Source organism: Hyperolius riggenbachi, chromosome 3, assembly GCF_040937935.1.
Source record: "Hyperolius riggenbachi isolate aHypRig1 chromosome 3, aHypRig1.pri, whole genome shotgun sequence".
Classification (NCBI taxonomy): domain Eukaryota; kingdom Metazoa; phylum Chordata; class Amphibia; order Anura; family Hyperoliidae; genus Hyperolius; species Hyperolius riggenbachi.
Window position 1 is genome coordinate 211,567,898 of NC_090648.1, and position 25,987 is coordinate 211,593,884.

A 25,987-nucleotide genomic window follows, 5' to 3' on the forward strand; every position below is an offset into this window, starting at 1 on the left:
CTCCTGACTTCCGACTCCTCAGCTTATGAAACCTCTGACTCCAACTCCGACCCCAGGTGCCCAAAATTGCTCCAACTCCTCGACTCCGACTCCACAGCCCTGCATGCCTGTCCAGCTATTTTATTTTTAGGATATATCCATTTTTAAATCCCAACTCCTGTGAAATGTTTATACTTTTGGGGGATTGTACAGCTGTCTATGGCCCAGTGAGATTGACTTTTCCACATTTTCTTACCCTGGAACCCTCATGGAGTGTTATGATCACGTCTGCAGCATGTACTGCTGGCTGCAGTTTTACTGAAGACAAGCAGTTTTTGATGTCATTACATGCATTTGCTTGCATAGTTTGGGTTGCACTCAAACTAGTTGCTGATTCCATCTGCAGTGGCTCTGCAGTTCTGGCCAGCTCAGGATTGAATAATTACCATTCACCTGTGTGGGAATCTGCATGTCTGCTCCCATTGGATGACCTCAGTATAAAGATCTGCTTCCTGCAGGGCTCCTCGGGCTATCATAGTTTCAGATCAGTCTGTTACTCTGTCTCGCTCTCCTCCCCCCCCGTTCCTAGTCCGTGTGGACTGCACTGATTCCTGCGCAGGGATCAGTGAGTCCTTCTAGTTCTGTCCTTTTTAACAGTAATTGTTACCTTGCATCATATATCGGTTCATCGCCAATATATACGCATACCAGCTTGTTTGTTATTTTCCTTGTATTCGTGTTACGTTAATACATCAGTATCGCTGATATATACGTACTCGAACTGTTTATATCCTGTGTTCAGTCAGTCAGTTTCCAGCACGTTTTGGTAGGTTGGGCGTATCGTGATCACCCGTGCTTAGCTAGTCCAGGCCTGTTCCTGTTACCTTGCGTGGATTGCGCTCACTTCTGCGTAGAAGTAGCGAATCCTTCCTAGTCCTGCTCCAGTTCTTAGTTATTGTTCCTTGCTTATGTCATATATCGGTTTATCGCCGATATATACATATGTCAGTTAGTCGTTTGTAGTTTATTGATAGCTGTAATCATAATACGCTAGGAAATCATCCCTATTGTATATTTGTGTGTATTACGTCTGCCTTCTTTGACTCTATTTCCCGACTATTCTGTCCTGTACTTGGGAGGCACGCCACTGCTGCAATCGCATTGGCTGCCTCATTCCAGTTTGTCTTGTTTTGGACGCTTGCTGTCACTTAAGCAGTGACTAGTTAAGCAAGCGTTCATTCTGTTACCTGTCCTGATCTTTTGAGTTCTGGTTTATGCGCTCAGCGCTACCTTGCGCTGAGCCACTATAGTGAAAGGATTGTTTGTGGCTGTTCGGATCTACGCCTGCTCTGTGCGCCACATCTCCTGTTGGAGTCAGTCCTCTCCTCCACTAAACTGGGAATATCCTGGTTCCTTGTGCTAGCGTGTGTACCTCCTTCACGTCTGGTTATGCATGTCGTGCTGACTGTGGAGAATATACCACCAAGCGTAACATGGAGCTATGTGGCTTTAAAAAACAGTCAGTGTCGGGGGACAGGAAATGAGGAAAAGTTATTAAAATGAGCTTCACTCATCTCAGAACAGAATATAACATATTATATGAATATTTAGAATGATGCACACAACATGTTCTCAATTGGGGCAAGGAAATGCAACCTTTAAAGGGACCTGGGTGGGGTGCCTTGTTTACAAAATATATAAAAGGAACCAGGTTTGTACATGGAGTGTGTGTATGTGTGTGTGTGGGGGGGGGGAGGGGGGCAGGCATTACTTTTATGGCGGATGGGAAAAAGCTGTTTTTCAGTCTGTTTGTGTGTGTGTGCGGATTGATCTAAAACGTTTACCTGATGGAAGGAGCTCAAACAGGGCATTTCCAGGGTGAGTGTTTTCCTTGATAATGTTTTTGGCCCTTCTCAAGCTGCGAGTATTATACAAAAGTTCCAGTGATGGTAGTTCAGTGCCAATAATGGCTTCTGCTGTTTTAACAACTCGCTGCAGGGCTTCTCTAGTAGCCTTCGTGCAGCTGTTGTACCAGGCAGTCATGCAATTGGTCAGAACGCTTTCTATAGTGCATCTGTAGAAATTAACCAGCAGCTTCTGTGCTGTTGTGCTTTGCCAGTTAGAGCTAAAGCATTGTCAGCCCAGGACAGGTTCTCTGCGATGGTGACTCCCAAAAATTTGAAGCTGGAAACTCTCTCCACAGCCTCTTCATTGATCATTAGCGGTAGGTGAGTAGTCTTTTTGGTGGTCCTAAAGTCCAGATTGATACGTCCATTGCCTCTGTCACTAGGAGACTGCAGAGCTCTAGTTAATAAGGACCTATAATTATATCAAATTACAAATGAGAGTAGGGGGTGCTGAATCACATTTGAGAAAATATGGAACATATGGATGAAACCTGCGGATATTCTGCATGTTAACAGTGGAAACTGAACTGTGGCTTTCTTATTGCAATTCGCTATGCCCTTTTTGTGACTGCTGGAATGTTGTGTGATGGTCTGAAGAAGTAACTGAGCTATTTGTTTACTTATCCAAGTAACATATTACGATTCATCAAAGGTTGGAGGACTGCACCATGTAGTAAACCAGTAAAGTTCAAGAATACAGTGAGGATTTGCCACTTCCATATGAATCCCCCCTCATTTAGGGAGTACCTTATTTATTGCTGTTTTTATAAATACCAGTGCATCACCTTGTTTTAGGATACTCACTCCCTTTTTTACATCACAGGTAGACATCTATTTAGATCAAAATATATAATATGAAAATCTGTTTTCTGATGGGAAGATAAAGGAATTGTTCATGCTTAAACCTCCTAGTGAAGAAACGGATCAGGAACACAAACCGAAAGTTAAGGGGAAGAAAACTGCAAAAACAAGCCACAAGTCAGCTTCAGAGGGAAGCAGCTCAGAGAGCAGCCAGTCTGAGAGTGAATCTTCATCGGAGGAGGATGACGATGATGAAGAGGAGGAGAAACAGCCCACACCTGAACCGAAGAGAAAGAAGAGTGTAAGTAGTACTGTATGCTGGGCACATTGGGAGACAGTCTGCAACAGGGAGTGACAAAGCTATACTTCCTTTGTAGATTGCATTTGTCCTATGCTAATAAAAGGCTTTGGCCTCGATTCACCAAGCGGTGATAACTCAGTTATCACGCCTAAAGGACTTTAGGCGTGATGACCTTTTCACCACTGAGTTATCACCGCTTTTTCCTGCTCTTCGCGCGAAGTTACCGCGCGAACGCGCGTTCGCGCGTACGCGCGTGAGAGCGCGCGCAAAGTCCCATAGGGTTTAATGGGAGCTTCGCGCGAAGCGTCGGGTGCTGCGCGCGCACTTACGCGCGTACGCGCAAACGCGCGTACGCGCGGTAACTTCGCGCGAAGCCCTTCTTATCATGCCTAAACTGAGTTTAGGCGTGATAAGGGCCTTTTCACCACGGTGCTAACACTTTGCACCGCTTGGTGAATCGAGCCCTTTATCCTCAACTAGTGCTTGGATGCTTGGCTGCAAACTCAAACAACCAATTTCTTGAGGGGCCTAATTTTAAATTACCCACTAATTTCCTATTGGTCCAAACCATGGTCCACTAAGAATCCCCTGCTGGATGCCAGTGCCTGCCAATGGTGCTCCTAATCATTGTTGTGACAGGGATGGATGGCATGCGGCAAACACCTATACAGATAATACAAGGATGTACGATTTTTTTAAGTATTAAAAATAGGTGGGGTGTCAAAAATGACCCCTTTTACCTATCACGGTAGGAGTTTGCATTTGGAAATCCCCTTATATTTAAAGAGTTCTTTCATATTCCACTATAATCCCCTTCCCCAAGGGCCTAGCCTACTAATGTATGAGGGTATATGCCTCCACTTGCCTGAGCATAAAATGGGGTGAGCCACTTGACATTATACAAGAGTAATTTGCAAAGGGGAAGCTTTGTTTATCCTACCCATTTACTGATTGCCCTAAATGTTCGGTACCATGTGGGGTAGTATTGCTCAGAGGAAGAGCACTGTGTTGGTTGATTATTCCAGCTTGCAAGGGCAGTAGGAGGTTAATGGAGGGGCATGTTGTTTGTGTATTTAACGTTTATTACATTAAACAAAATCTGTGAAAAGTCCCACTTTTCACGTGCTGATGGGTATACAAGTGCACACTTCTGTCAGATGACAGCCATCCACTGCACTGCCTAGCTTTCAATAAATGTGTGAGTCGGCCACTGCAATGGCCAACTATGTATAAAGAAAAGTTGAGGGGTGTATACTGTTTCCTTATTCAGCTCAATGGAGCTGTGCATAGCCATTGCAGCAGGGTGGCCTTAGCTCCAGAGATGCAATAGTTCATGCATTGGCTGTATACTGCCACTTGCCTAGTGCTTAGGTCATGACACTAAAGCATGGCATTGTGATGTACTCTCCCTCGTCTTAGTAAATAAGGGTCACTAAGTAGTAACAGTTCACATATAATATCCTTATTCTTTATTATTGGTATAGGTAGTTATGGTCATCCAGAGACTCTGTGATTCCTTACATTTAAAGGAGTTGTCAAGCAACTCCTGCTACCCATAGTACTACTTACCAGGGCCTTCCTCCAGCCCCTGGCAGCCACTATGTCCCTCGCTGCAGCTCCGCTGGCTCCCATTCCCCGACGGTGCGCAGGACAACCTCCAAGAGCAGTAGTTCTGCGCCTGCGCAGTACGTTCCGGACCGCGTGGAGGTGATTGACATCGGTGCTCGCGCAGGGGCAGTAAAGGACGACCTGGAGGCACATTGTCGGGGAACGGGAGCCAGCGGAGCTGCGACAAGGGACATAGTGGCTGCCAGAGGCTGGAGGAAGCCCCGGGTAAGTAGTACTACGGGTAGCAGGAGTTGCTAGATGTCTCCTTTAAGGAAATATGTTGGTTATTATTTTTAGCTTCCAATGAAGGCCAGCAGATTTGTCATAGTCCATGTAACAGCTGTTCTTCTAAAATAGACAGGAAAGAGTAAGGGAAATCATGTTACACACACTGGCCCATATCGTATCAAATGTTCTCCTAAGTTTTCTCCAAGAGATTTTCACACCTTACTAATAAACTACCTATAAAGCTCACAAGCATGCAAGAAAATACTGAAAATAATTATTTATATTACTTTTTTTTTATTTTTTATTCTTTTATTTAAAGAGATAAGAATTGACATCAATGATAGACAATACAGAAAACATATGCAAAAAGTATTCAAAGATGAAAAAGTCAAGGGTGTATGAAATCATTCTCATGTACATCAAATGCAACATCATCATTGTAAGTTTAGTATTGTACAATTGCCTAGTAGTGTATAGAGAATCACATCAATATATAAACCATGTTGTTTGTGGGTTTTTTTTGTAAAGATGAAAACAGAACCTTTCAAGAAGTCTCAAATCATGGCAATGGACCTGACAGAGGTTTAACAAAATATCATGTTCGAGATCTAACCAGCAGTGGCATGTCTATGTTATCACTATGGCTAGCTTAAACTAGATATTACTTTTTGACTTACCGTACTTTGTAGTACTTTTTCAGTTGCTAAGTGCTGAAAACGTAATTTTTAGAAACATTAAAAATGATCTCCTGGGAGATAAACCAGGAAAAGTGAATTGGTTAAATGCCACTGTATATGAACTAACATGAAAAGAAAATGAGCCTTATCCATTTCACCTTTTCTCCTAAGTTTTCTCCTAGGTGATATATTCACATCTTATCAATAAAATCCATTTTAAAACCACCAGCAAGCAGGGAAATACTGGTATTAATTGTGGAAGTACTTTTTCACTACTTCTTGGTACTTTTTCAATTGAAAAGTGATGAAAAGGTATTTTAAACGGAAGATGAATAATTATGTCCTAGGAGAAAACTTAGGAGGAAAGTAGAATTGACTAGGGGCCAATGTGTTTCTCCTTTTTCCAAGCAGAGTAAACCAGATTGACTACTTTCTCCAGTACAGTATTCACAGGACAGCTCCATGCAAGCATCGGTGGTTGTTTTCTTATTAGAAATCCATGTTGCTTTCCACAAAGTATCATGGATGTTCCTTGTAAAGAATATTTAAAGTCATTGTGAATCAAAATATAAAAAAAAAGCCAAATACATACTTAAAGGACCTCTTTCGCGAAAATCTTAAAATTTAAAATATATGTAAACATATACAGTTAAGAAGTACCTTTCTTCCAGAGTAAAATGAGCCAGAAATTACTTTTCTCCTATGTTGCTGTCACTTACAGTAAGTAGTAGAAATCTGACAGAACTGACAGGTTTTGGACTAGCCCTTCTCCTTATGGGGGATTTACAGGGATATCTTTATTTTCAAAATGCAATTAGTGAATGGCAGTTGCTCCGTCCAACTGCCAAAAAAGTGTACGGTGAGCAGGGAGGCTGGACAGCATCTTTGTTTACATTTTTTTCAGGGAGTGTGTAACGATTGGTGTCAGCACGCAGAGAGAATCTGATTCTTGGCGATCTGCAGTACCACCAAGAATGCAGATATACGCCTGATTATTGATGATCTGCAGAATCAGCGATAATACAGATGTATTGCTAACCTCTGGAAACCAGAAATAGTGAGAGTGTTTGGTGCAACAGTAACAACTCTGAGTGGAGACCACCAGAGGAGCTGGCAACCTAAGACTCCTGAGGAATTCACCCCTGACTGTGGGTGATATTCCTGTAGCCTGTGGACCCCTGGGCGAGGGACCGAGGCTGGGTTGCAGGAAGCCCTGCAGCTAATATGAAAGGTATTGCCCTGGACTGGGCAGAAATAGCACAATCCTAGTCTGGGTGTGAGGTCCGTAGTCACAACACCTTGGAACTAGTCTGGAGCATAACATAAATGATGACACAATTCCCTAGTCTTGGATGTGAGGTCCGTGATCGTCAACACCCTGGAACTAGTCTCGAATATAACACAAAGACAATACAGTTCCCTAGTCTTGGGTGTGAGGTCCGTGATCATCAACACCCTGGAACTAGTCTGGAATATAACACAAAGACAATACAGTTCCCTAGTCTTGGGTGTGAGGGCCTTGATCTCAACACCCTGGAACTATGCTAGAGAGTACACAGAAGATACACAGTATTCCTAGTCTGGTTTGTGAGGGCCTTGATCTCAACACCCTGGAACTGGTCTAACAAATAAACAGTACAAGGTAATCTGGCTCAGTGTGAATTCCCAAGTCCTCTTGGTTCAAACACACTGTAAGGATCTGACTATGGTCTGAATGCTTCCACAAAGTGTTTGCAATGACAGACAACCAGCAACTGACAAGCAGCAGAATATATAGTAGCTGGACTCTGCCGCCCCGCCCGAGCCACTCAGCCAATCATGAGTCCTGCAGGAATCAGCTGATCTTCCTGATCAGCTGACACTTCCCCTGCTGGTATAAAGGTCCTGAGTTCAGGCCCGCGCGCGCGTAGCTCTCCATCTGCCTATGTGCACTAACAGACCCAGCCACACCAAGCGCACGCCGCTGCATGCAAACCACTGCGTTGGACGCGGAAACAGCCGCTTTGCTGTCAGGACATGCGGCGGCCTTTCCGCATTCCACCATACTACCAGACGCGTGTCTATGCGTGCAAACCGCCGCGCTGGACGCGGAGTCAGCCGCTTTGCTCTTGACACACGCGGCGGCTTTTCCGCGTTTTCTCACAGTACCCCCCCCCCCCCCCCCCCCCCTGAGGAGTGGACTCCGGACATCTCCTTCCTGGCTTTCCAGGATGTAAGTTAGAGAATTTTCTTTTTATCTCATACTCAGGCCGGCCATCAATCAACCCAGGGATGGAGGGAGTGGAATCCACCTGCAGCGCTGACCCGGGCAGGGACACAGGAAATGATTTCTTGTCAGCCTGTTTTTTCGGTGGTAGAATGGTTTTGGGCCCAAAACCCCTGTCTAAAGCGTCTGCTTTGGGGCTTTTGCTATCAGATTTATGCATGAGAGGTAACCGTGAGGAACAGGAACCATTAGAAATATCTGTACACTGTCCTGCCTTTCCTGCGACCTGTATCCTGGTTTTATCCTCCTCACCCTTCTTCAAACAGTATTAATGACAATGGGCCGACCAGTTCAGCAGCTGTCCTGAAGCCCAGTCAATCAGTGGAGAGTGAAGTTGTAACCAGGGCATACCGAGAACAACAGCAGAGCCTTTCATCGGCAGGACCAGGAACTGTAAACTCTCTTCATGCAATGCCCCTAAACAACATGACAGTAGGGGGGTTTGGCAAAGAAACTGGGTACTGCGCAATGGAGAGTCATCCACTGCAGTGACCGAAATCTGCCGGTCGGGTGCAGATAACGGTATCCCCAAACTTTTGGCAAAATCGTAATCTATGAGGTTCGCTGACGAACCCGAGTCCACTATGGCTTCTGCGGTCTTGGTCCGACCTTCCCATGTAACCGAACAAGGAAGGATCAGCCGACCGTCGTTCAGGGATGAACCCTGCTCACCTATGGTTTTGACTAATCCTAGGCGATAGCATTTGTCTGGCCTAGTGGACCCATGTAAAACGTTCTTCTTTGGGCTCCTGCGACTCTTTTCCCCCAGACTCAACCTTGTGTACCCAATTTGCATAGGTTCGCCTGGGGGTGAGGGAGACCGAGAAGAATCGTGAAAGATAGACCTTCTGGCCACTCTACCACGAACCTGTCTCTGGTGGCGCAACCGGCGATCTATCTGTATGGCCAAAGAGATTGCCTCATCCGATGATTCGGGCTCAGGATGACCTATCATTACCTCATTAATGGTATCTGACAATCCGGCCAAAAAACTGTCCAGGAGAGCGAATGCGTCCCATCTAGCCGAGACTGCCCACCTCCTGAACTCTGCAGCATAATTCTCTACCGGACCTTTGCCCTGACGTAGAAGCTTGAGCTTCCGTTCAGAAGTCGAGGCGATGTCCGAGTCATCGTATATCATAGCCATAGCCTTGAAAAATTCATCGACCGAGGTCAAGGCCTGATGCCCAATAGGAAGACCATATGCCCAGGTCTGGGAATCCCCTGAGAACAGAGTCTTAATAAATGTAATTCTCTGTGCCTCGGTTCCAGACGAGTTAGGCCTTAACTCAAAGTATGATAACACTCTATTTCTAAAGTTCCGAAAGTCAGATCTGTCACCAGAAAATTTTTCAGGCACGGACATACGGATGTCCGTAACTAGAGGAGATCGTACTGAGTTCATAGCTGATTGAAGTTCCTGAATAGCCCCAAATATCTGACATATCTGGGTCTGTTGGTTCAAAACTGCCGCGGAAAGTTGGTTTACCGCGGTGGTCAGGACTTCGACATGGCTATACAGTGCGTCCATTTGGGTTCGGTCTGTCATTCTGTAACGATTGGTGTCAGCACGCAGAGAGAATGTGATTCTTGGTGATCTGCAGTACCACCAAGAATGCAGATATACGCCTGATTATCGATGATCTGCAGAATCAGCGATAATACAGATGTATTGCTAACCTCTGGATACCAGAAATAGTGAGAGTGTTTGGTGCAACAGTAACAACTCTGAGTGGAGACCACCAGAGGAGCTGGCGGCCTAAGACTCCTGAGAAATTCACCCCTGACTGTGGGTGATATTCCTGTAGCCTGTGGACCCCTGGGCGAGGGACCGAGGCTGGGTTGCAGGAAGCCCTGCAGCTAATATGAAAGGTATTGCCCTGGACTGGGCAGACATAGCACAATCCTAGTCTGGGTGTGAGGTCCGTAGTCACAACACCCTGGAACTAGTCTGGAGCATAACATAAATGATAATACAATTCCCTAGTCTTGGGTGTGAGGTCCGTGATCATCAACACCCTGGAACTAGTCTGGAATATAACACAAAGACAATACAGTTCCCGAGTCTTGGGTGTGATGGCCTTGATCTCAACACCCTGGAACTATGCTAGAGAATACACAGAAGATACACAGTATTCCTAGTCTGGGGTGTGAGGGCCTTGATCTCAACACCCTGGAACTGGTCTAACAAATAAACAGTACAAGGTAATCTGGCTCAGTGTGAATTCCCAAGTCCTCTTGGTTCAAACACACTGTAAGGATCTGACTATGGTCTGAATGCTTTCACAAAGTGTTTGCAATGACAGACAACCAGCAACTGACAAGCAGCAGAATATATAGTAGCTGGACTCTGCCGCCCCGCCCAAACCACTCAGCCAATCATGAGTCCTGCAGGAATCAGCTGTTTTTCCTGATCAGCTGACACTTCCTCTGCTGGTATAAAGGTCCTGAGTTCAGGCCCGCGCGCGCGTAGCTCTCCATCTGCCTATGTGCACTAACAGACCCAGCCACACAAAGCGCATGCCGCTGCATGCAAACCGCCGCGTTGGACGCGGAAATGGCCGCTTTGCTGTCAGGACATGCGGCGGCCTTTCCGCATTCCACCATACTACCAGACGCGTGTCTATGCGTGCAATCCGCCGCGCTGGACCCGGAGTCAGCCGCCTTGCTCTTGACACACGCGGCGGCTTTTCCGCGTTTTCTCACAGAGTGTCTTTATACAGAATAAAGGCCATGCTAAGAATCCCCTATGGAGAGATGTACTAGCCCAAAATCTGTCGGTAATGTCAGATTTCTAATACTGTAAGTGACAGCAACATAGGAGAAAAGTAATTTATGGCTCATTTTACTCAGGAGGAAACGTACTTCTTATTTGTATGTGTTGTACATTTTAAGATTTTCACAACAGTTCCTCTTTAAGGAGAGAGAAGGCTCTGGGTCCTATAGAGCCTTCCCTCTCCTCTCCCAGGTCCTCACGTTGCAGCAGCAGCTCCTCTGTATGAATCCCCCACGACGGGAAACTTAGGGAGCCAAGTCCTCCTGAAGACAGGCATCTCCATACTGTGCGTGACTTGAGTGTGCGAAAGAGGGCGCTCGCACGAGTGTGCAGTGTGGAGCAGCCCATCTTTGGGAGCACTCGGGCTCCCAAAAACGTCTGAAGCTTCCCTTCGGCAGCGAAGACAGCAGTATTTGGTCAAATACTGCTACGGGGGAGCCAGAGCTGGAACAGGACCGGGAGAGGAGAGTGAAGGCTCAAAAGGACCCAGAGCCTTCCGTCTCCTTAGGTAAGTATCTGTCTTTTTTTTTATAATTACTCCCAATGACTTTAAGTTTAAAATAAACTTATTTTTCCTAATACTTGATTTTAAAATTATGTAGAACACCACTTTGTAAATTTATTAAGTAAAAACCTTAAAATTAATGTCAGATCATTGTTTTCTTTTCTTGCATAGTCATCAGCTACCAAGCCAGTAGCAAAACAGCCAAAGGAGTCCAAGGAGATGTCTTTATTGGACCTGGATGACTGTGAGTGCAGTCCTGACATGCTAGTGACCTGCTATGATAAACACTTCACTGTCTCCAAATTTGGTTCATGAGCTTTCCCATTACACCCCACACATTCTCTCTCTCTCTCTCTCTCTCTCTCTCTCTCTCTCTCTCTCTCTCTCTCTCTCTCTTTCTCTCTCCAATTTTAAGGGAATATTACAGTTGTCACAAAACATTTACCATGTATACTCATGTTTGGGGAGCACACAGCCATCACTGCAACTCCACCCTCACCACTCTGCATATGGAGGGAGGGAGACACAGCCGTTGTTCTAAGAAAGAAACTTATGGGGAGTGCTGGGTATATAGTACAAATATAAACTACTTTATTGTTTAAAGAAGGAGAGATAAAGCTCCAGCACTCAGAGATCACTGCGGCAGGGGATTGGGCAAGCCTGTATTGAAGGCTGGACTATGAGGATGCTTTATTGTTTAAAGTGTGCCAGAGACAAGATCAACTAAAAGTTTTATATATACCTGGGGCTTCCTTCAGCCCCATGCGCATGTATCGCTCCCACGCCGCCGTCCTCTGCCTTCTGTATTGCCGGTATCAGATCCCGTAACTTCGGCCAGTTGCTGTCAGTCTGCGCAAGAGAAATACGCCCTCTATGTATCTTTCCGGCAGCCAGCGGAGAGATACATAGAGGGCGAACTTCTCTTGCGCAGACTGGCCGTGACTAATTGAAGTTATAGGACCGGTACCAAAGAGGGAGAAGACTGAGGACGGCAGCGTGGGAGCGATCTGAGCAGATGGGGCTGGAGGAAGCTCAAGGTATGCATAAAACTGTTAGCTGATCTTGTCTCTGGTTTCCTTTAAATAGACATTATACAGATTTTGAGATGGATCTTATATGGGGCATACATATGTGCAATTCCAGCTCACTTACACACTCAAACCACCATGCATACACATTGAGCCACCTGGTGTCCCCTTTCTGTGCAACCAGAAAAAGGTAAAAATCAAGAATTGAATTAAAAAATGTATGATAAGAAGTACCAAAGATTGCTAAAAGGAACCACCGTTATGCGCATATAGTCCCATTTGGTTATTAGGATCAGATAAACCGTCTGCAAAGGTCTATCGGAGCTATGTCAAGTATGTCAAGTATGCAAAAATCGGTACTTCGTGAAATCCTTGGTTATTGCAAGCAGTAGGAGAGGGTTACAGTAGTATATATGATGCTAACAAGAGCTAAGGGGGTGCTGAGCATACTCATCACTTTGGCGGACTTCTGACCAGCCGTAACTGAGCTGATAGGCTTTTGAGGCTGCATCGGGTAATGGGTTGTGCTGAGTGTTATTGCAGTGTTATAGCATGTGTGATAAGTCTCACATTAGCAAGAAAATCAGGAATCCAAGGGGTAGTAGTAATCTCTGGTATTTTATGCACAGGTTAGCAGAGCTTTATTAAACAATCGTGAATCAACTACTATGTGTGTGAGAGTGTCACAAGTTACAGGAAATTACTGATGTGTGCATAAATGTATGTTTTCTATTTTCAGTCTCTGCACCGTCTGTTCCCATGGTAAACTCAGGAAACATTGTATCATCCAGCCTGGTGACAGACCTAGAGGGATTGTCATTAACAGATACTTCTTTGGCTCCTGCTGTGAGTTGAAACCTGAGCTACTTAGGCATCTAATGCATTGAAGGTCATCCATTAACCATTTCAGCCCGCAGGGATTCTTCACCTTATGCATCAGAGCAATTTTCACCTCCCATTCATTCGCTAATATCTTTATCACTACTTATCACAATTTATTGATCTATATCTTGTTTTTTCCGCCACTAATTAGGCTTTCTTTGGGTAGTACATTTTGCTAAGAATTATTTTTTTATAAATGCATTTTAACAGGAATATTAAGAAAAAAATTGAAAAAAATCATTTATTTCTCAGTTTTTGGCCATTATAGCCTTAAAATAATCCATGCTACCATAATTAAAACCTATGTATTTTCTTGGCTATTACACCATTTAAATTTTGTCCCTATCACAATGTATGGCGCCAATATTTTATTTGGAAATAAAGGTACATTTTTTCAGTTTTGCATCCATCACTATTTACAAGCTCATAATTTAAAAAATGTTCGTAGTATACCCCCTTCACATGCATATTAAAAAAAGTTCAGACCCTTAGGTAACTATTTAGGGTGGGGGGGAGGGTTGTTTGTTTTTATTGTAATTTTTTTTTCATTTAAAATTTTATTTGGGTAATTTTTTGGTGTTGAGAAATAAACAGTTAATTTTTAATGTTATAATATGTGTAAAATGGCATGTAAAATGTTTGTATATGTAGTTTTACTGTTTGAGTTGAGTTACTTTGAGTTTTTTTTTCTCCTTGTGCTTCTCGCTAACCGGAAGCACAAGGAGGACGGGGAAACTTTTTTTTGCAGAAAGACTGAAGCCTCTAGTAAGAGAGCTTCGGTTTTTCTGCTGGGGACACGGATCGGTGATCGGGAACCATGTTCCCGTTCACTGATCCCAGGGCTACCTGGGGATGGCACGGGGGCGCGCCGAAGCGCGGCACCGCAGCAGGGCAGCCACCTGGACGTGAGGATCACGTCCGGGCGGCTGCAATGGTTAAGCCCTAGAATTAACCTCTTAACCCTCCTGGCGGTATATTAAAAACCGCCAGGGGGCAGCGCAGCCGTTTTTTTTTTTTTTTTTTTTTTTATATCATGTAGCGAGCCGAGGGCTCGCTACATGATAGCCGCTGCTCAGCGGCATCCCCCCAGCCCCGCCGATCGCCTCTGGCGATAGGCGATCAGGAAATCCCGTTCAAAGAACGGGATTTCCTGAAGGGCTTCCCCCGTCGCCATGGCGACGGGGCGGGATGACGTCACCGACGTCATGGACGTCGTGACGTCTAAGGGAGTCCCGATCCACCCCTTGCCGCTGCCTGGCGCTGATAGGCCAGGCAGCGCAGGGGTCTAGGGGGGGGCTGTCTTGCGACGCAGATAGCGGCGATCGAGCGCGGGGCGGCGGTGATTGAAGTGCTGACGCAGCTAGCAAAGTGCTAGCTGCGTTCAGCAAAAAAAAAATTATTCAAATCGGCCCAGCAGGGCCTGAGAAAACCTCCTGCGCGGCTTACCCCGAACTACGTTCAGGGTTACCGCCAGGAAGGTTAAAGGACATCCGAGGTAAAAATAAACTGATGAGAAAAACAATTGTATCTATCATCCTTCTCCTAAAAATGACTTTTTTAGATATCCCACTGTTTTATTTTATATTTACATCTAGTTTTCAAGTTTTTACTGCTCCATTGTCTCTGCTCAATGACACCGTCATTGAAGTATGCCAGAGCTCAAATCTTTGAATTATTGATCCTTTTTATCTCTTTCCTGCTCTCAGAAACCATTTACTGACAGGAAAATGTTTTATGGCTGTAATTACTAATCACAGAGGGTTATGCTATAATGTGACCCGGTCCGGCCCGGACAGAAACTGTCACTTGCATACCCGATATTTAACGTTTTCAGGCAGAAAAAGAAAAAAGGAACACAGCCTAGTTATTTGTGTGCTTGGCACTGTACATACACGTCTATCTCATCATGTCACATGTCACCTCAGTTGTGCTTTAAGGACCACGTGTTTATAACCCCCAGTGACCAGGCGATTTTTTTACAATTCAGCACTTCACAACTTTAACAGTTTATTCCACGGCCATACAACTTAGCACACAAAAATTTATTTTACTTCCTTTTCTTCTCACTAATTGAGCTTTCTTTTGGTAGCATCTGATTGCTTTGCTGTTTCTTTTTTTTTCCCTGATAACCAATCGGTGTTAGGATGTCCTGTGAGTGCCACTCTCCCACCAGCGATCGCCATTAGTCGGTCGGGAGAGGGTTAAAATTGCAGTCACCACACACTAGTGAATTTTCTTACAGATAATCTTACACTGCAGAGTACCAGATTAGTTCCAGGACTGCACACCTATTCCCCAGGAGATATACTGCTGATCTACTGCAATTGTGGGGCTGGTTTCAGTTTGTATATTGGCGTCAGCGTTGCATTGTGCCTTTCCCACTGCCAAAAACAGGCCTTCAGGGAACATCGATTAAGTACATGGTGATCCCTGTCTTGCAATCTTTCAAGCAGGAAGTGATGTTTGTTGTCACTTCCTGCTTCGGGATTGTGGAAGTGCACGGAAGTTTATTGTAAAAATATGCTTCTGCGCAAGCGCGCCGCAACGCCTACTTTTTTAAAAAAACCTGCGTCGCGATAGTCTAACATGACTTCTGGGCCGACGCAGATCACCGCTGGTTGCTGCAGGAGCCGTTAGACGCCGCTAGCCTTAGATAGTGCACTTCCAGCACACTGCAACAAGGGAAGTATAAACTTCTTCATAGGGTTCCATTAGGCTGCGGCAGCAGTGTGGCAATTTGCCACACCGCGACAGTGGAAAGGGCCCTGAAGCTTTCTCGTATCACAATAATTACTGGTGTATCCAAATTGGGAGGAGATGCCATTATGCAGTGCTCATTTGTTGCAAAACTTAAATTTCACTTTAAGTCAATCTATTTTTCCTAACAGGTTTTAAGCCCAATATTCTCCTCTGGGCGGACCTTCGAGCTGCTGCACCGCATGACTGGGGAGGGTCTATCTGTGGAATATTTGTTTAGTCGGCAGCCATTTACGCCAGACCCTCGTATGGTGTCTGTACAGATCCAAATATCCAACAACACTGAGAATGAAGTTCGGAACATACGTATTAGTGAACCAAAACTACTTTCCGGCATGAGGATAAAAGAGTTTAAAGAACTAGGTAAATCATGGCTCAACCAAAACATTCACTTTGCATCTGGAATACTTTCTGTGCCGGTGAGATCTGTGATCTCAAAACATTTTGTATATGCTTTTTATTATTATTATTTTTTTAGCAACAAGCTTAGGTATTTAATAAAAAACAGAAGTTGACCTTCTTAAAACAGAAGGTATTTACAATTATTCAGTTTGGAGTAAGCTCTGAGATGCATCACTGCTGAATATGCAAATCATCTCTTTGATGTCCCTAGAAGCTAGACACACCTCCAGAACTGCTGGAATGCAATGACGTGTCAGCTTGTTAATTTGACAGAGCCACACTAATCCAACATGCATACAGACTGTTTTGGATTGTTTGATCCTCATCAGTGCATGGCATGGATTAAGGTGGCTCTGACACATCATTGCATTCCAGCAGTTCTGGAGATGTGTCTAGCTTTCAGGGACATAAAATGATGATTTGCATATTTAGCAGTGATGCATCGTGGGAGACATCTCAGCTCACTCCAACCTGAATAATTGTAAATACCTTCTGTTTTAAGAAGGCAAACTTCTGTTTTTCATATCCTCTTAGTAAGAGGGCTTTTCGGCCTCTTTTAGCCCCTTACACACTCCTGGGAGTTGTGGTTCACCATGAGCTTGCTGGCTACTCTGTATTTAATAAAACAACTCACAATGAATAATAAGGGCTGTTTCCCACTGCAAGCGTTTTTTCAGTGATTTGCTTATTGCCAGCGATTCAAATAGTGCTTTGACTATGCAATCTTTTGACACTGGAGCAATTTGTTTTTACTAAAACCCTAAAAGCAATGCCTGTAGCATTTTTACAACAATTGAATTAGATTTAATAAAGGTCTATATACAGTATAAAAAAGTATAGCTAAGCATCCCTATTAGACAATAAAGATCTGACAAGACACAGAAAATGTATATTGCGCTTTTCTTCTGGCGGACTCAAAGCGCCAGAGCTGCAGCCACTAGGGCACGCTCAGTAGGTGAGCACAGTAGGCAGTAGCAGTGTTAGAGAGTCTTGCTCCCAGTATGCTATCCAGCCACTGCGGAACTACCTTTTCACTTTTGGGAACTTCCTCTAACCAGTGGTGGGGGAGGGGGGAGGAGGAGCTTGGAGGTGAGTAAAATTTGAATACTTACCTCACTAGTGGGAAGCTTCTGCATGGTTCTAGGAATTCACAGATACTCTTCAAGACCATCATTTCTCCACAGGACACAGGACTCCTTCTACCTGTGCTCCTGTCCATGAACGAAGTGCTTGTGTATAGAGGACAGAAGCTGTGCAAGAGCAGCATCATTATGCAGGGCAGACACAGACCTCACTCTTGCATCCTTAGTCTGGTTGTTCTTGTACAAAGCAGATGTACGGCCATGAAAAAGATATTCAACAAGCTTTTGTTGAATATTTTTAGAGGGGTCCCATGCTGGAATGATAAGCAGCAGGATAATCCGAGAAGCATCTGGACTATCCAGTCCCACTACTGAGGTAAGTATCCAATTTTGACTTTAGGCATTTTTACCAGCTGAAACTAGTTTTCATGTGAATTTATGATGGTAATCTAAATAGTGCATTAAGGGGCCCATACACTTTCAGCCATCGATTGATCGATTTATCTATCAAATCGATTCTATCAAATTCCCCATTTAATTGATTTGCTGCCGATTTCGATCGATTTGATCTGTCTGACAGGATAGAAAATCTAGGTCGATCTGCTGCTGGCAGCAGATCGATGGGCCATAGGGTTGCATTGGATCTAATTCTAAAATCTATTGGAAATTTGTTCCTAGTGTGTGTGGCACACCTCAGATAGATTCCTGTCAGATCCGACTTGACAGGCATCTGCCAGAAAGCTATCTGATGGTTGAATCTGCTGCAAATCTATAAGTGTATAGATCTGTTGCAAATCTATAAGTGTACCTTAATGGTCCACTAACATCTTTGGCCTCCCTAGTAGTGATCTGTCTGGTCCACACAGGCATAAAGCCACTCACACATCTCATTTGTACCATTTGTATTGCTTACGTTTGCTTCAACTTCACTTTAAAATGTTGCTGAATGCCTTTTTTTCAACTCAAAACATTTGTATGTTAGGGTCTAAAACAGGATTATATACATACCTTAACTGTATGCCTGTGATGTGTCACTCCTGAGATATCCTCACTTCTTGTCTCATCAATGTCAGCTCAGTTGGTGGTAGCGATTAGCTCCGCCCACTGCTCTCTTCCATCTACTGTATAGTGAGTTATCTCAAAGAGAGAATTTGTAAAGTGTAAGATGGCAGCACCCTTGACACCGAGATTATACAACAGGAGTCAGAACGATAAAATATTCTAGAGCAAGGCAGAAAAGAGATCAACAGAAGGAAAGCTTAGTCCAGGTTTGCATAAGCCCAATATATACATACTGAATTTTTTGTTGTCTGGAGCTGTTTATGTAGTTGTACATATTACAATGATAAAAAGGGTGCTGTTCAGATGAGCTTATACTGTTTATTTTCTGCCATTTGAGCATACAGATGAACCTTCCCATCTTCATAAAATGTATATGACTAATGTTTTCTTTCTTTCTTTGTGTCTCGCACGCTGTGCCTACAGAATCTTTGCCCCCCGGGGAAAGCTCCACGGTTATAATGGGGATTGATTTCTGTGACTCCACTCAGGCTGCAAATTTCCAGCTCTGGTGAGTTTAATCACCAGTATACATAACTGAAATTCACCAGAATTTGCAACACTTTAAGTATAATATGGGTTTACATCTGTAATGATGATGTGGACGAATGAATAACACACTGTGTTCCTTTGCAGCACCCACACCCGCCAGTTCTACGTTTCCATCCAGCCCCCTGTGGGGGAACTCATGGAGCCTGTTTTCATGAGTGAAAATGAGTTCAAGAAAGAGCAGGGTAAGTGTCGGCAAGCATGAGATTCAAGATTAAGAGTGGCAGAGAGAAAGAGAATATTTAAACAGATCTCTTTAAACGTTTAAAGATCAAACAATATTTTCAAACACTGTAGACATCTTATGTTGCATCTTATATTATGTGTTACTGCTATCTTATGGCTTCTGCTTGCTGAAAAATTGAAAGATTGTTATAAACCTTAAAAAACTTATGAAGACAGGTGAAGGGTGCCACATATATTTCAAAGTGGTCATACTGGATAGGCCATAGCATGAGGTGCTTCAAAAGAATAGACAAATGACAAAGTATGAAGTGCTGGTCAGATATTTCAGCTGGGTGGTACCTATATACTGTACATACAGTGCTGCCCATACTTATTCATACCCCTGGCAAATTTTGACTTAAAGTTACTTTTATTCAACCAGCAAGTAATTTTTTGACGGGAAATGAAATGGTATCTCCCATAGATAATAAGACTATGTACAAGAGGCATTATTGTGGGGGAAAAAAACATTTCTCAGCTTTGATTTACATTTTAGCAAAAAAATACTTGCTGGTTGAATAAAAGTAACTTTAAAGAAAATCTGTAATGAAAAAACCTCCCCTAAGGGGTACTCACCTCGGGTGGAGGAAGCCTCCGGATCCTATTGAGGCTTCCCCCGTCCTCCTCAGTCCCACGGCGGCAGCGAAAATCCTCCCGGAGTGGCGGCGATGCAAATATTTACCTCTTGGCTCCAGCGCAGGCGCAGTATCTGCTCTTCCTACAGAGATAGGCGAAAATAGCCGATCCCTGTTGGGCCGCTCTTATGCGCAGGTGCAAGTCTTCTGCGCCTGCGCAGTAGAGCGGACCTGACGGAGATCGGCTATTTCTGCCTATCTCCGTCAGAAGAGCCGCAACAGCGCTCCCGCTGGAGCCAGAAGAGGTAAATATTGCACAGCGCAAAAATTTGTCGCCTGTGCGTTCCGGGGGCTGCAGCAAGACCGCCGTGGGACACAGGAGGACAGGGGAAGCCTCGATAGGGTCCATAGGCTTCCCCTACTGAGGTGAGTACCCCCCAGGGGAACTTTTTCTCAGTACAGGTTTTCTTTAAGTCAAAACTTGCCAGGGGTATGAATAACTATGGGCAGCACTGTATCTGTTTTTTTCAGAGGAAATTAAAACTTTTAAATGCTGTGTAGAGACAGGCCACAGTGCTGGGCATTGGTTTTGATAGGACTGCTGTGCACAGAAGTATTTTGGACCATCTTTGTTGCTAAGTTTTGGAGTTCCATGTATTTACATAATTTGTTGCTAAAGAGTCATATTGCCAGAAAATATGTCCACTGATGATACAATGGACCTAGAGTTAAGCCTGCAAGTATGAGCCAATTTTAGAATTACTCTACAAAACATGTCACTTTTCACAACATATTTGCTATAGATTCCTTCCCATTGAAGTAATTAGCATTAGCTGCTCCACTTCTTAGTTAGACGAAGAGCTGAAAATGTTGCAACTGCGAAATTGACCATTTTTAGAGTGTCATGATAATGTTAATATCTTTTCCAGTAAAGAAGCAGTGAATTCAGGAAGCTGAATATATGAAAATAATGCTGTTATCCAGGGGAGGTCTAGGATCATTTGACTTGGTATAAGAAGAAGGCAGGAGTGATCAGTGCCATATACTATGTTGCTGTAAGGTCACGCTGATTGCCTGCCTTCTTTTTAGTCCCTGTGCCACAATCTCCACTGCAGTCTTCTCCCTATGTGAGATGTCCCAAGCTGGGGCTTGGCCTCTGGAAACTTTATGCATCCTCCCAGCACTCTGTTACACACAGGGTATAGGGGCTGAAGGGGTGAAGGCAGAAGTACCACCAGAACCCTACTAGGCTTAGGTATGGGCAAGAGGGGAGGTCAGGCAGTTAAGGCTCGCAAAAGGAAATCTCAGAGGGAACCACAGTACAATTCTGTTGAGCAAGTAAACAATATCCAAAGGGCTAGACAAGAGTAGATCCAGGTACACAATTAAGGTTGGTCCAGGCGGCAATCAAACATGAGACCAGGCAGGGTCGTTACACAGGAGCAGTCCGATAATGAAATGTCTCATATTTGTGTGCAGAGGAGATGGAAAATTCTGCAGTTGAATAAAATACCACATAATTTACACTCTTGTCTTGTAATGTAGGTAAACTTACTGGCATGAATGAGATCACTGAACGACTAACAGTGTGTGGGAAATATCAGAGTGATCACGTCATTGTGCAGCGAGTCATTTCTGCTGCCAACATGAATCGAGTTCCCTGTGGTGCTGATAAAGAATACAGGTAAGGTGGATCTATTGTGGCAGACAACATGACATGTATATTGACATACACTTACCTAAAGGATTATTAGGAACACCTGTTCAATTTCTCATTAATGCAGTTATCTAATCAACCAATCACATGGCAGTTGCTTCAATGCATTTAGGGGTGTGGTCCTGGTTAAGACAATCTCCTGTACTCCAAGCTGAATGTCAGAATGGGAAAGAAAGGTGATTTAAGCAATTTTGAGCGTGGCATGGTTGTTGGTGTCAGACGGGCTCGTCTGAGTATTTCACAATCTGCTCAGTTACTGTGATTTTCGCGCACAACCATTTCTAGGGTTTATAAAGAATGGTGTGAAAATGGAAAAACACCCAGTATGCGGCAGTCCTATGGGCAAAAATGCCTTGTTGATGCTAGAGGTCAGAGGAGAATGGGCCAACTGATTCAAGCTGATAGAAGAGCAACGTTGACTGAAATAACCCCGTGTTACAACCGAGGTATGCAGCAAAGTATTTGTGAATCCACAACACGCACAACCTTGAGACTGATGGGTTACAACAGCAGAAAACCCCACCGGGTACCACTCATCTCCACTACAAATAGGAAAAAGATGCTACAATTTGCACGAGCTCACCAAAATCGGACAGTTGCAGACTGGAAAAATGTTGCCTGGTCTGATGAGTCACGATAGAGTCAGAATTTGGCTTAAAGAGAACCCGAGGTGGGTTTGAAGAATATTATCTGCATACAGAGGCTGGATCTGCCTATACAGCCCAGCCTCTGTTGCTATCCCAAACCCCCCTAAGGTCCCCCTGCACTCTGCAATCCCTCATAAATCACAGCCACGCTGCTGACAAACAGCTTGTCAGAGCTGGCTGTGTTTATCTCTATAATGTCAGTCTGCTGCTCTCCCCGCCTCCTGCAGAACTCCAGTCCCCGCCTGCATCCCTTCCCTCCCTGCTGATTGGAGGGAAGGGACGGGGGCAGGGCCCATAGCTATGCAGGAGGCGGGGGAGCAGCTGAGACTGACACTACAGATGTAAACACAGCCTCACAGCACGGCTGTGATTTATGAGGGATTGCAGAGTGCAGGGGACCTTAGGGGGGTTTGGGATAGCAACAGAGGCTGGGCTGTATAGGCAGATCCAGCCTCTGTATGCAGATAACATTCTTTAAACACACCTCTGGTTCTCTTTAAACAGAATGAGAACATGGATCCATCATGCCTTGTTGCCACTGTGCAGGGTGGTGGTGGTGTAATGGTGTGGGGGATGTTTTCTTGGCACACTTTAGGCCCCTTAGTTCCACTGGGCATCATTTAAATGCCACAGGGTACCTGAGCATTGTTTCTGACCATGTCCATCCCTTCATGACCACCACGTACCCATCCTCTGATGGCTACTTCCAGCAGGATAATGCACAATGTCACAAAGCTCTAATCATTTCAAATTGGTTTCTTGAACATGACAATGAGTTCATGGTACTAAAATGGCCCCCACAGTCACCAGATCTCAACCCAATAGAGCATCTTTGGAATGTGATGGAACGGGAGCTTCGTTCCCTGGAATGCATCCCACAAATCTCTATAAACTGCAAGATGCTATCCTATCAATATGGGCCAACATTTCTAAAGAATGCTTTCAGCACATTGTTGAATCAATGCCACGTAGAGTTAAGGCAGTTCTGAAGGCGAAAGGGGGTCAAACACCGTATTAGTATGGTGTTCCTAATAATCCATTAGGTGAGTGTATATTTACTATGAAACTGAGTTTGCAGGAGCTTGTTAAGAGTACATATTATGGAATTCAGGTGGGGCAGAGCAAGAATAAAGCAGTCCTGGGATGTAAACTGCACAAGCCTATATCTGTATATCTGACAAGAAATAACAGCTTTTTAATGACAGGCATACTTTAAGATACCCATGTACACTCCTTATGCTCAACAAAATGATTATTTCCTGATCAAGAAAATGAGCAGCATTTGTTTGTAATTTTTAAAATGTAAGGAAAAACAAGCAGTGATTTTTGTGGAGTGTTGCTGGTGTTCTTTAAGATGATTCCAGCCCCAAAGGTTTCTGCCCTGTTTATAAGAACCACGGCTGAATTTACACCTCAGGAGCCCAGAGGCACAGAAGACCCATCACCTTATGCTAGGTATACACAATACCATTTACTGTCAGATCAACTATTTTTAACAGGTCCGATCTGATTTCCGTTCGATTTTCCTTACACTTCTGTGGAAAATCGATTAGAAATCCAATCGGACCTGTTAGAAATATTTGATCTGTCAGAAAATTGTATACCAAGTGTATACCATGTGTGCCAAGCATTAGTCTCTACCTTCAGCAGATCCCACACTCCAGATCATGTCCCAATTTATGCTGCTAAACACAGAAAAACATTTGGACTTTAAAGAAAGAGGTAACAGAGCCACCATACCAGTCATTAGAAGTGGCCCATATTATATGTGCGACCACAGGAACTAATAATTATGCACAGTGCAGGGAACTTCCTTGTATAAACCTCTGAACTAAAGGCAAGAAATAGGTAGTGGAAAAGGTGAGGGTATGACCATGTTTAGCCCTCTTTAAGCACCAGCTACCTCTAAGTATGTGCCTACTGTGGCTATAGGTGAATCTGGCTTGGCATAAACACAGGTTGATGTCATAGCCATTAAAAACAAATGCATTTGTTGATCAGATAGTTAAACTATTATTTTAGGTCTCTGGATACCTTTAGGTAAACCCTAAGAAGTCTGTTTGTTACGCTGCATTTCACATCTACACTGCAATTTAAGAGTTAAAGTGCCACTTTTTTAAAAAAAAAAAAGAAGAATTTCTAGAGAATGAGAAACACACCCTCCTTCAATTGTAAGGTTTTTCATGTTAGAACACAATAAAAGATCAGCTTCAACTCGTGACATAAGACACTTCTTTTATTACACGTAATTATTTCTCTGTTTAAAACAGACTAACTCAAAATGCATTAGAATTTTAGCACTTTCATAGAAATTAGGCAGGTATTTGTTATTTATAGTGTTACTATAAACAAGTGAATAACAACCCCTGTGAAGCAGCTTAAAAACCCGGGCAAACAAACAATCCAACACGCTGCTATATACAGGATGAATACTATTTACAAATATATACAATGAGACTGGTAAGCAAAAACAAAGACTAAGAGCAGGTTGAGAACAGAGCAGTGGATCATGGCCATGTTATCAAAATAGAAGCACAGGGCGAGGAGCACAGAGGCACAAACACATGGAGAAGCAGCCAACTTCTGGTGAAGTTTTGTCATGGGAAGTGTCTTTAAATGTATTTGCAACAGGTTTAATGACTAATTAAAGTCCAGGACAGGAGAACTGCGCCTGGTTCTGTGAGCACCTGCAGGCACATGCGACAACGCTATCAGACACGCACTGTGCAGGCCCCGTGACATTTGCGCAAAAGTGTTGACCCGCTGATGGGTCAGCGATGCTTACAGGAGCCCAGCAGGACACCGGGGAGGACCAGAGCTGCGGTGAGAGACCCAAAGGTCTTCTAGGGGTCTTCTAGGGGCTGGAAGAAGCCCCAGGTAAGTAAAAAAAGATGTATTTATTGTGAAAAAGACTTACTTGCATTTGAGGTATATATCTGCACTTGTGCTAACTTGCTTTTTTCTGATCCAGTGACATGGAGGTCCCAGAGGCAGAACCTCCTACTGCAAGGTAGTGGCTGCATGGTGTGCCTCTGCCCCTGCCTTCCGCTGTACCTCATCTTCCTATTCTAAAACCTAATGCTGCCCACACATGCATCAATCTTGCATCACAACAGTTCTTTTCATGCATTCAATTGCACTTCCTTTCAGTGGACTACACGCCAATGTGTGATTTTTTTCCATTGGCAGCTAACAAATATTGTAACCTAGCTCATGATTTCCGTTTGAATTAAACCTAAAAATCTAACATAAGAATTACTAATAGTGGGTAGGGTAGAGGCGCCCAATGTATGTTCTATTTTGGTATTTTTAAATGCAAATAAAAAATTATATAATAAAAAGAGAGGTAATTGCTTACCTCTCCAGAAGATCTAGACACCAGTTTCAACTGGAAAAAAAGTTTTTATTGAAAAAGCAATCTGACAATGCGTTTCACGAATCATGGCCAGCTTCCTCAGGTCAATACAAAATGCCTTGATAGCATAGGAGATAGAGTGTAGGTGCCTTTAAAACTCTATCCCCTATGCTATCAAGGCATTTTGTATTGACCTGAGGAAGCAGGCCATGACCCGTGAAACGCGTTGTCAGATTGCTTTTTGTATAAAAACTTTTTTTCTAGTCGAACTGGTGTCTATATATTCTAATTTTTTTATCTGCAATTAAAAATACCAAAATAGAACATACATTGGGCGCCTCCAGCCTACCCATTACCAGTCAGACCTCCTTTTGGAGGTAATAGCTTTGCAGTTTTTCTGGAAAGTCTATCGTACTACAAGAGAGCGACCATCCAGTATCCAGCAGGACCTGGAGTACCGAGCAGGGACGGTTAATTCCCTGCAGGCCTATACCGTGGTTGCAGGAACCGCAACCCACCTTTGTGAGTATATATTTATATGATTTTATCCTCCCTATACCTAACAATACTGCACCATTGGGCTCCCGGTCTCTCCCTACTTCTCACCTAGGTATTCTTGGCCCTTACAAGAATCACCAAAAGGAAAAAAACCTATAAAACC

The 25,987-nt window shown here is 43.9% G+C and overlaps 1 protein-coding gene across 8 annotated transcripts in view; it reads left to right on the forward strand.

Annotated features, from left to right (window-relative positions):
* The window catches only part of AP3B2 (adaptor related protein complex 3 subunit beta 2), a 115,875-nt gene that overhangs the window by 85,980 nt on the left and 3,908 nt on the right, over positions 1-25,987 (forward strand). For all 8 annotated transcript variants that reach the window (XM_068275632.1, XM_068275631.1, XM_068275633.1 and 5 more), the window contains 7 exons: positions 2,799-2,988; positions 11,220-11,292; positions 12,816-12,922; positions 15,847-16,078; positions 18,685-18,769; positions 18,895-18,992; positions 21,153-21,291. In XM_068275632.1, the coding sequence (XP_068131733.1) occupies positions 2,799-2,988; positions 11,220-11,292; positions 12,816-12,922; positions 15,847-16,078; positions 18,685-18,769; positions 18,895-18,992; positions 21,153-21,291 (924 nt within the window). The remainder of the gene's footprint in view (positions 1-2,798; positions 2,989-11,219; positions 11,293-12,815; positions 12,923-15,846; positions 16,079-18,684; positions 18,770-18,894; positions 18,993-21,152; positions 21,292-25,987) is intronic.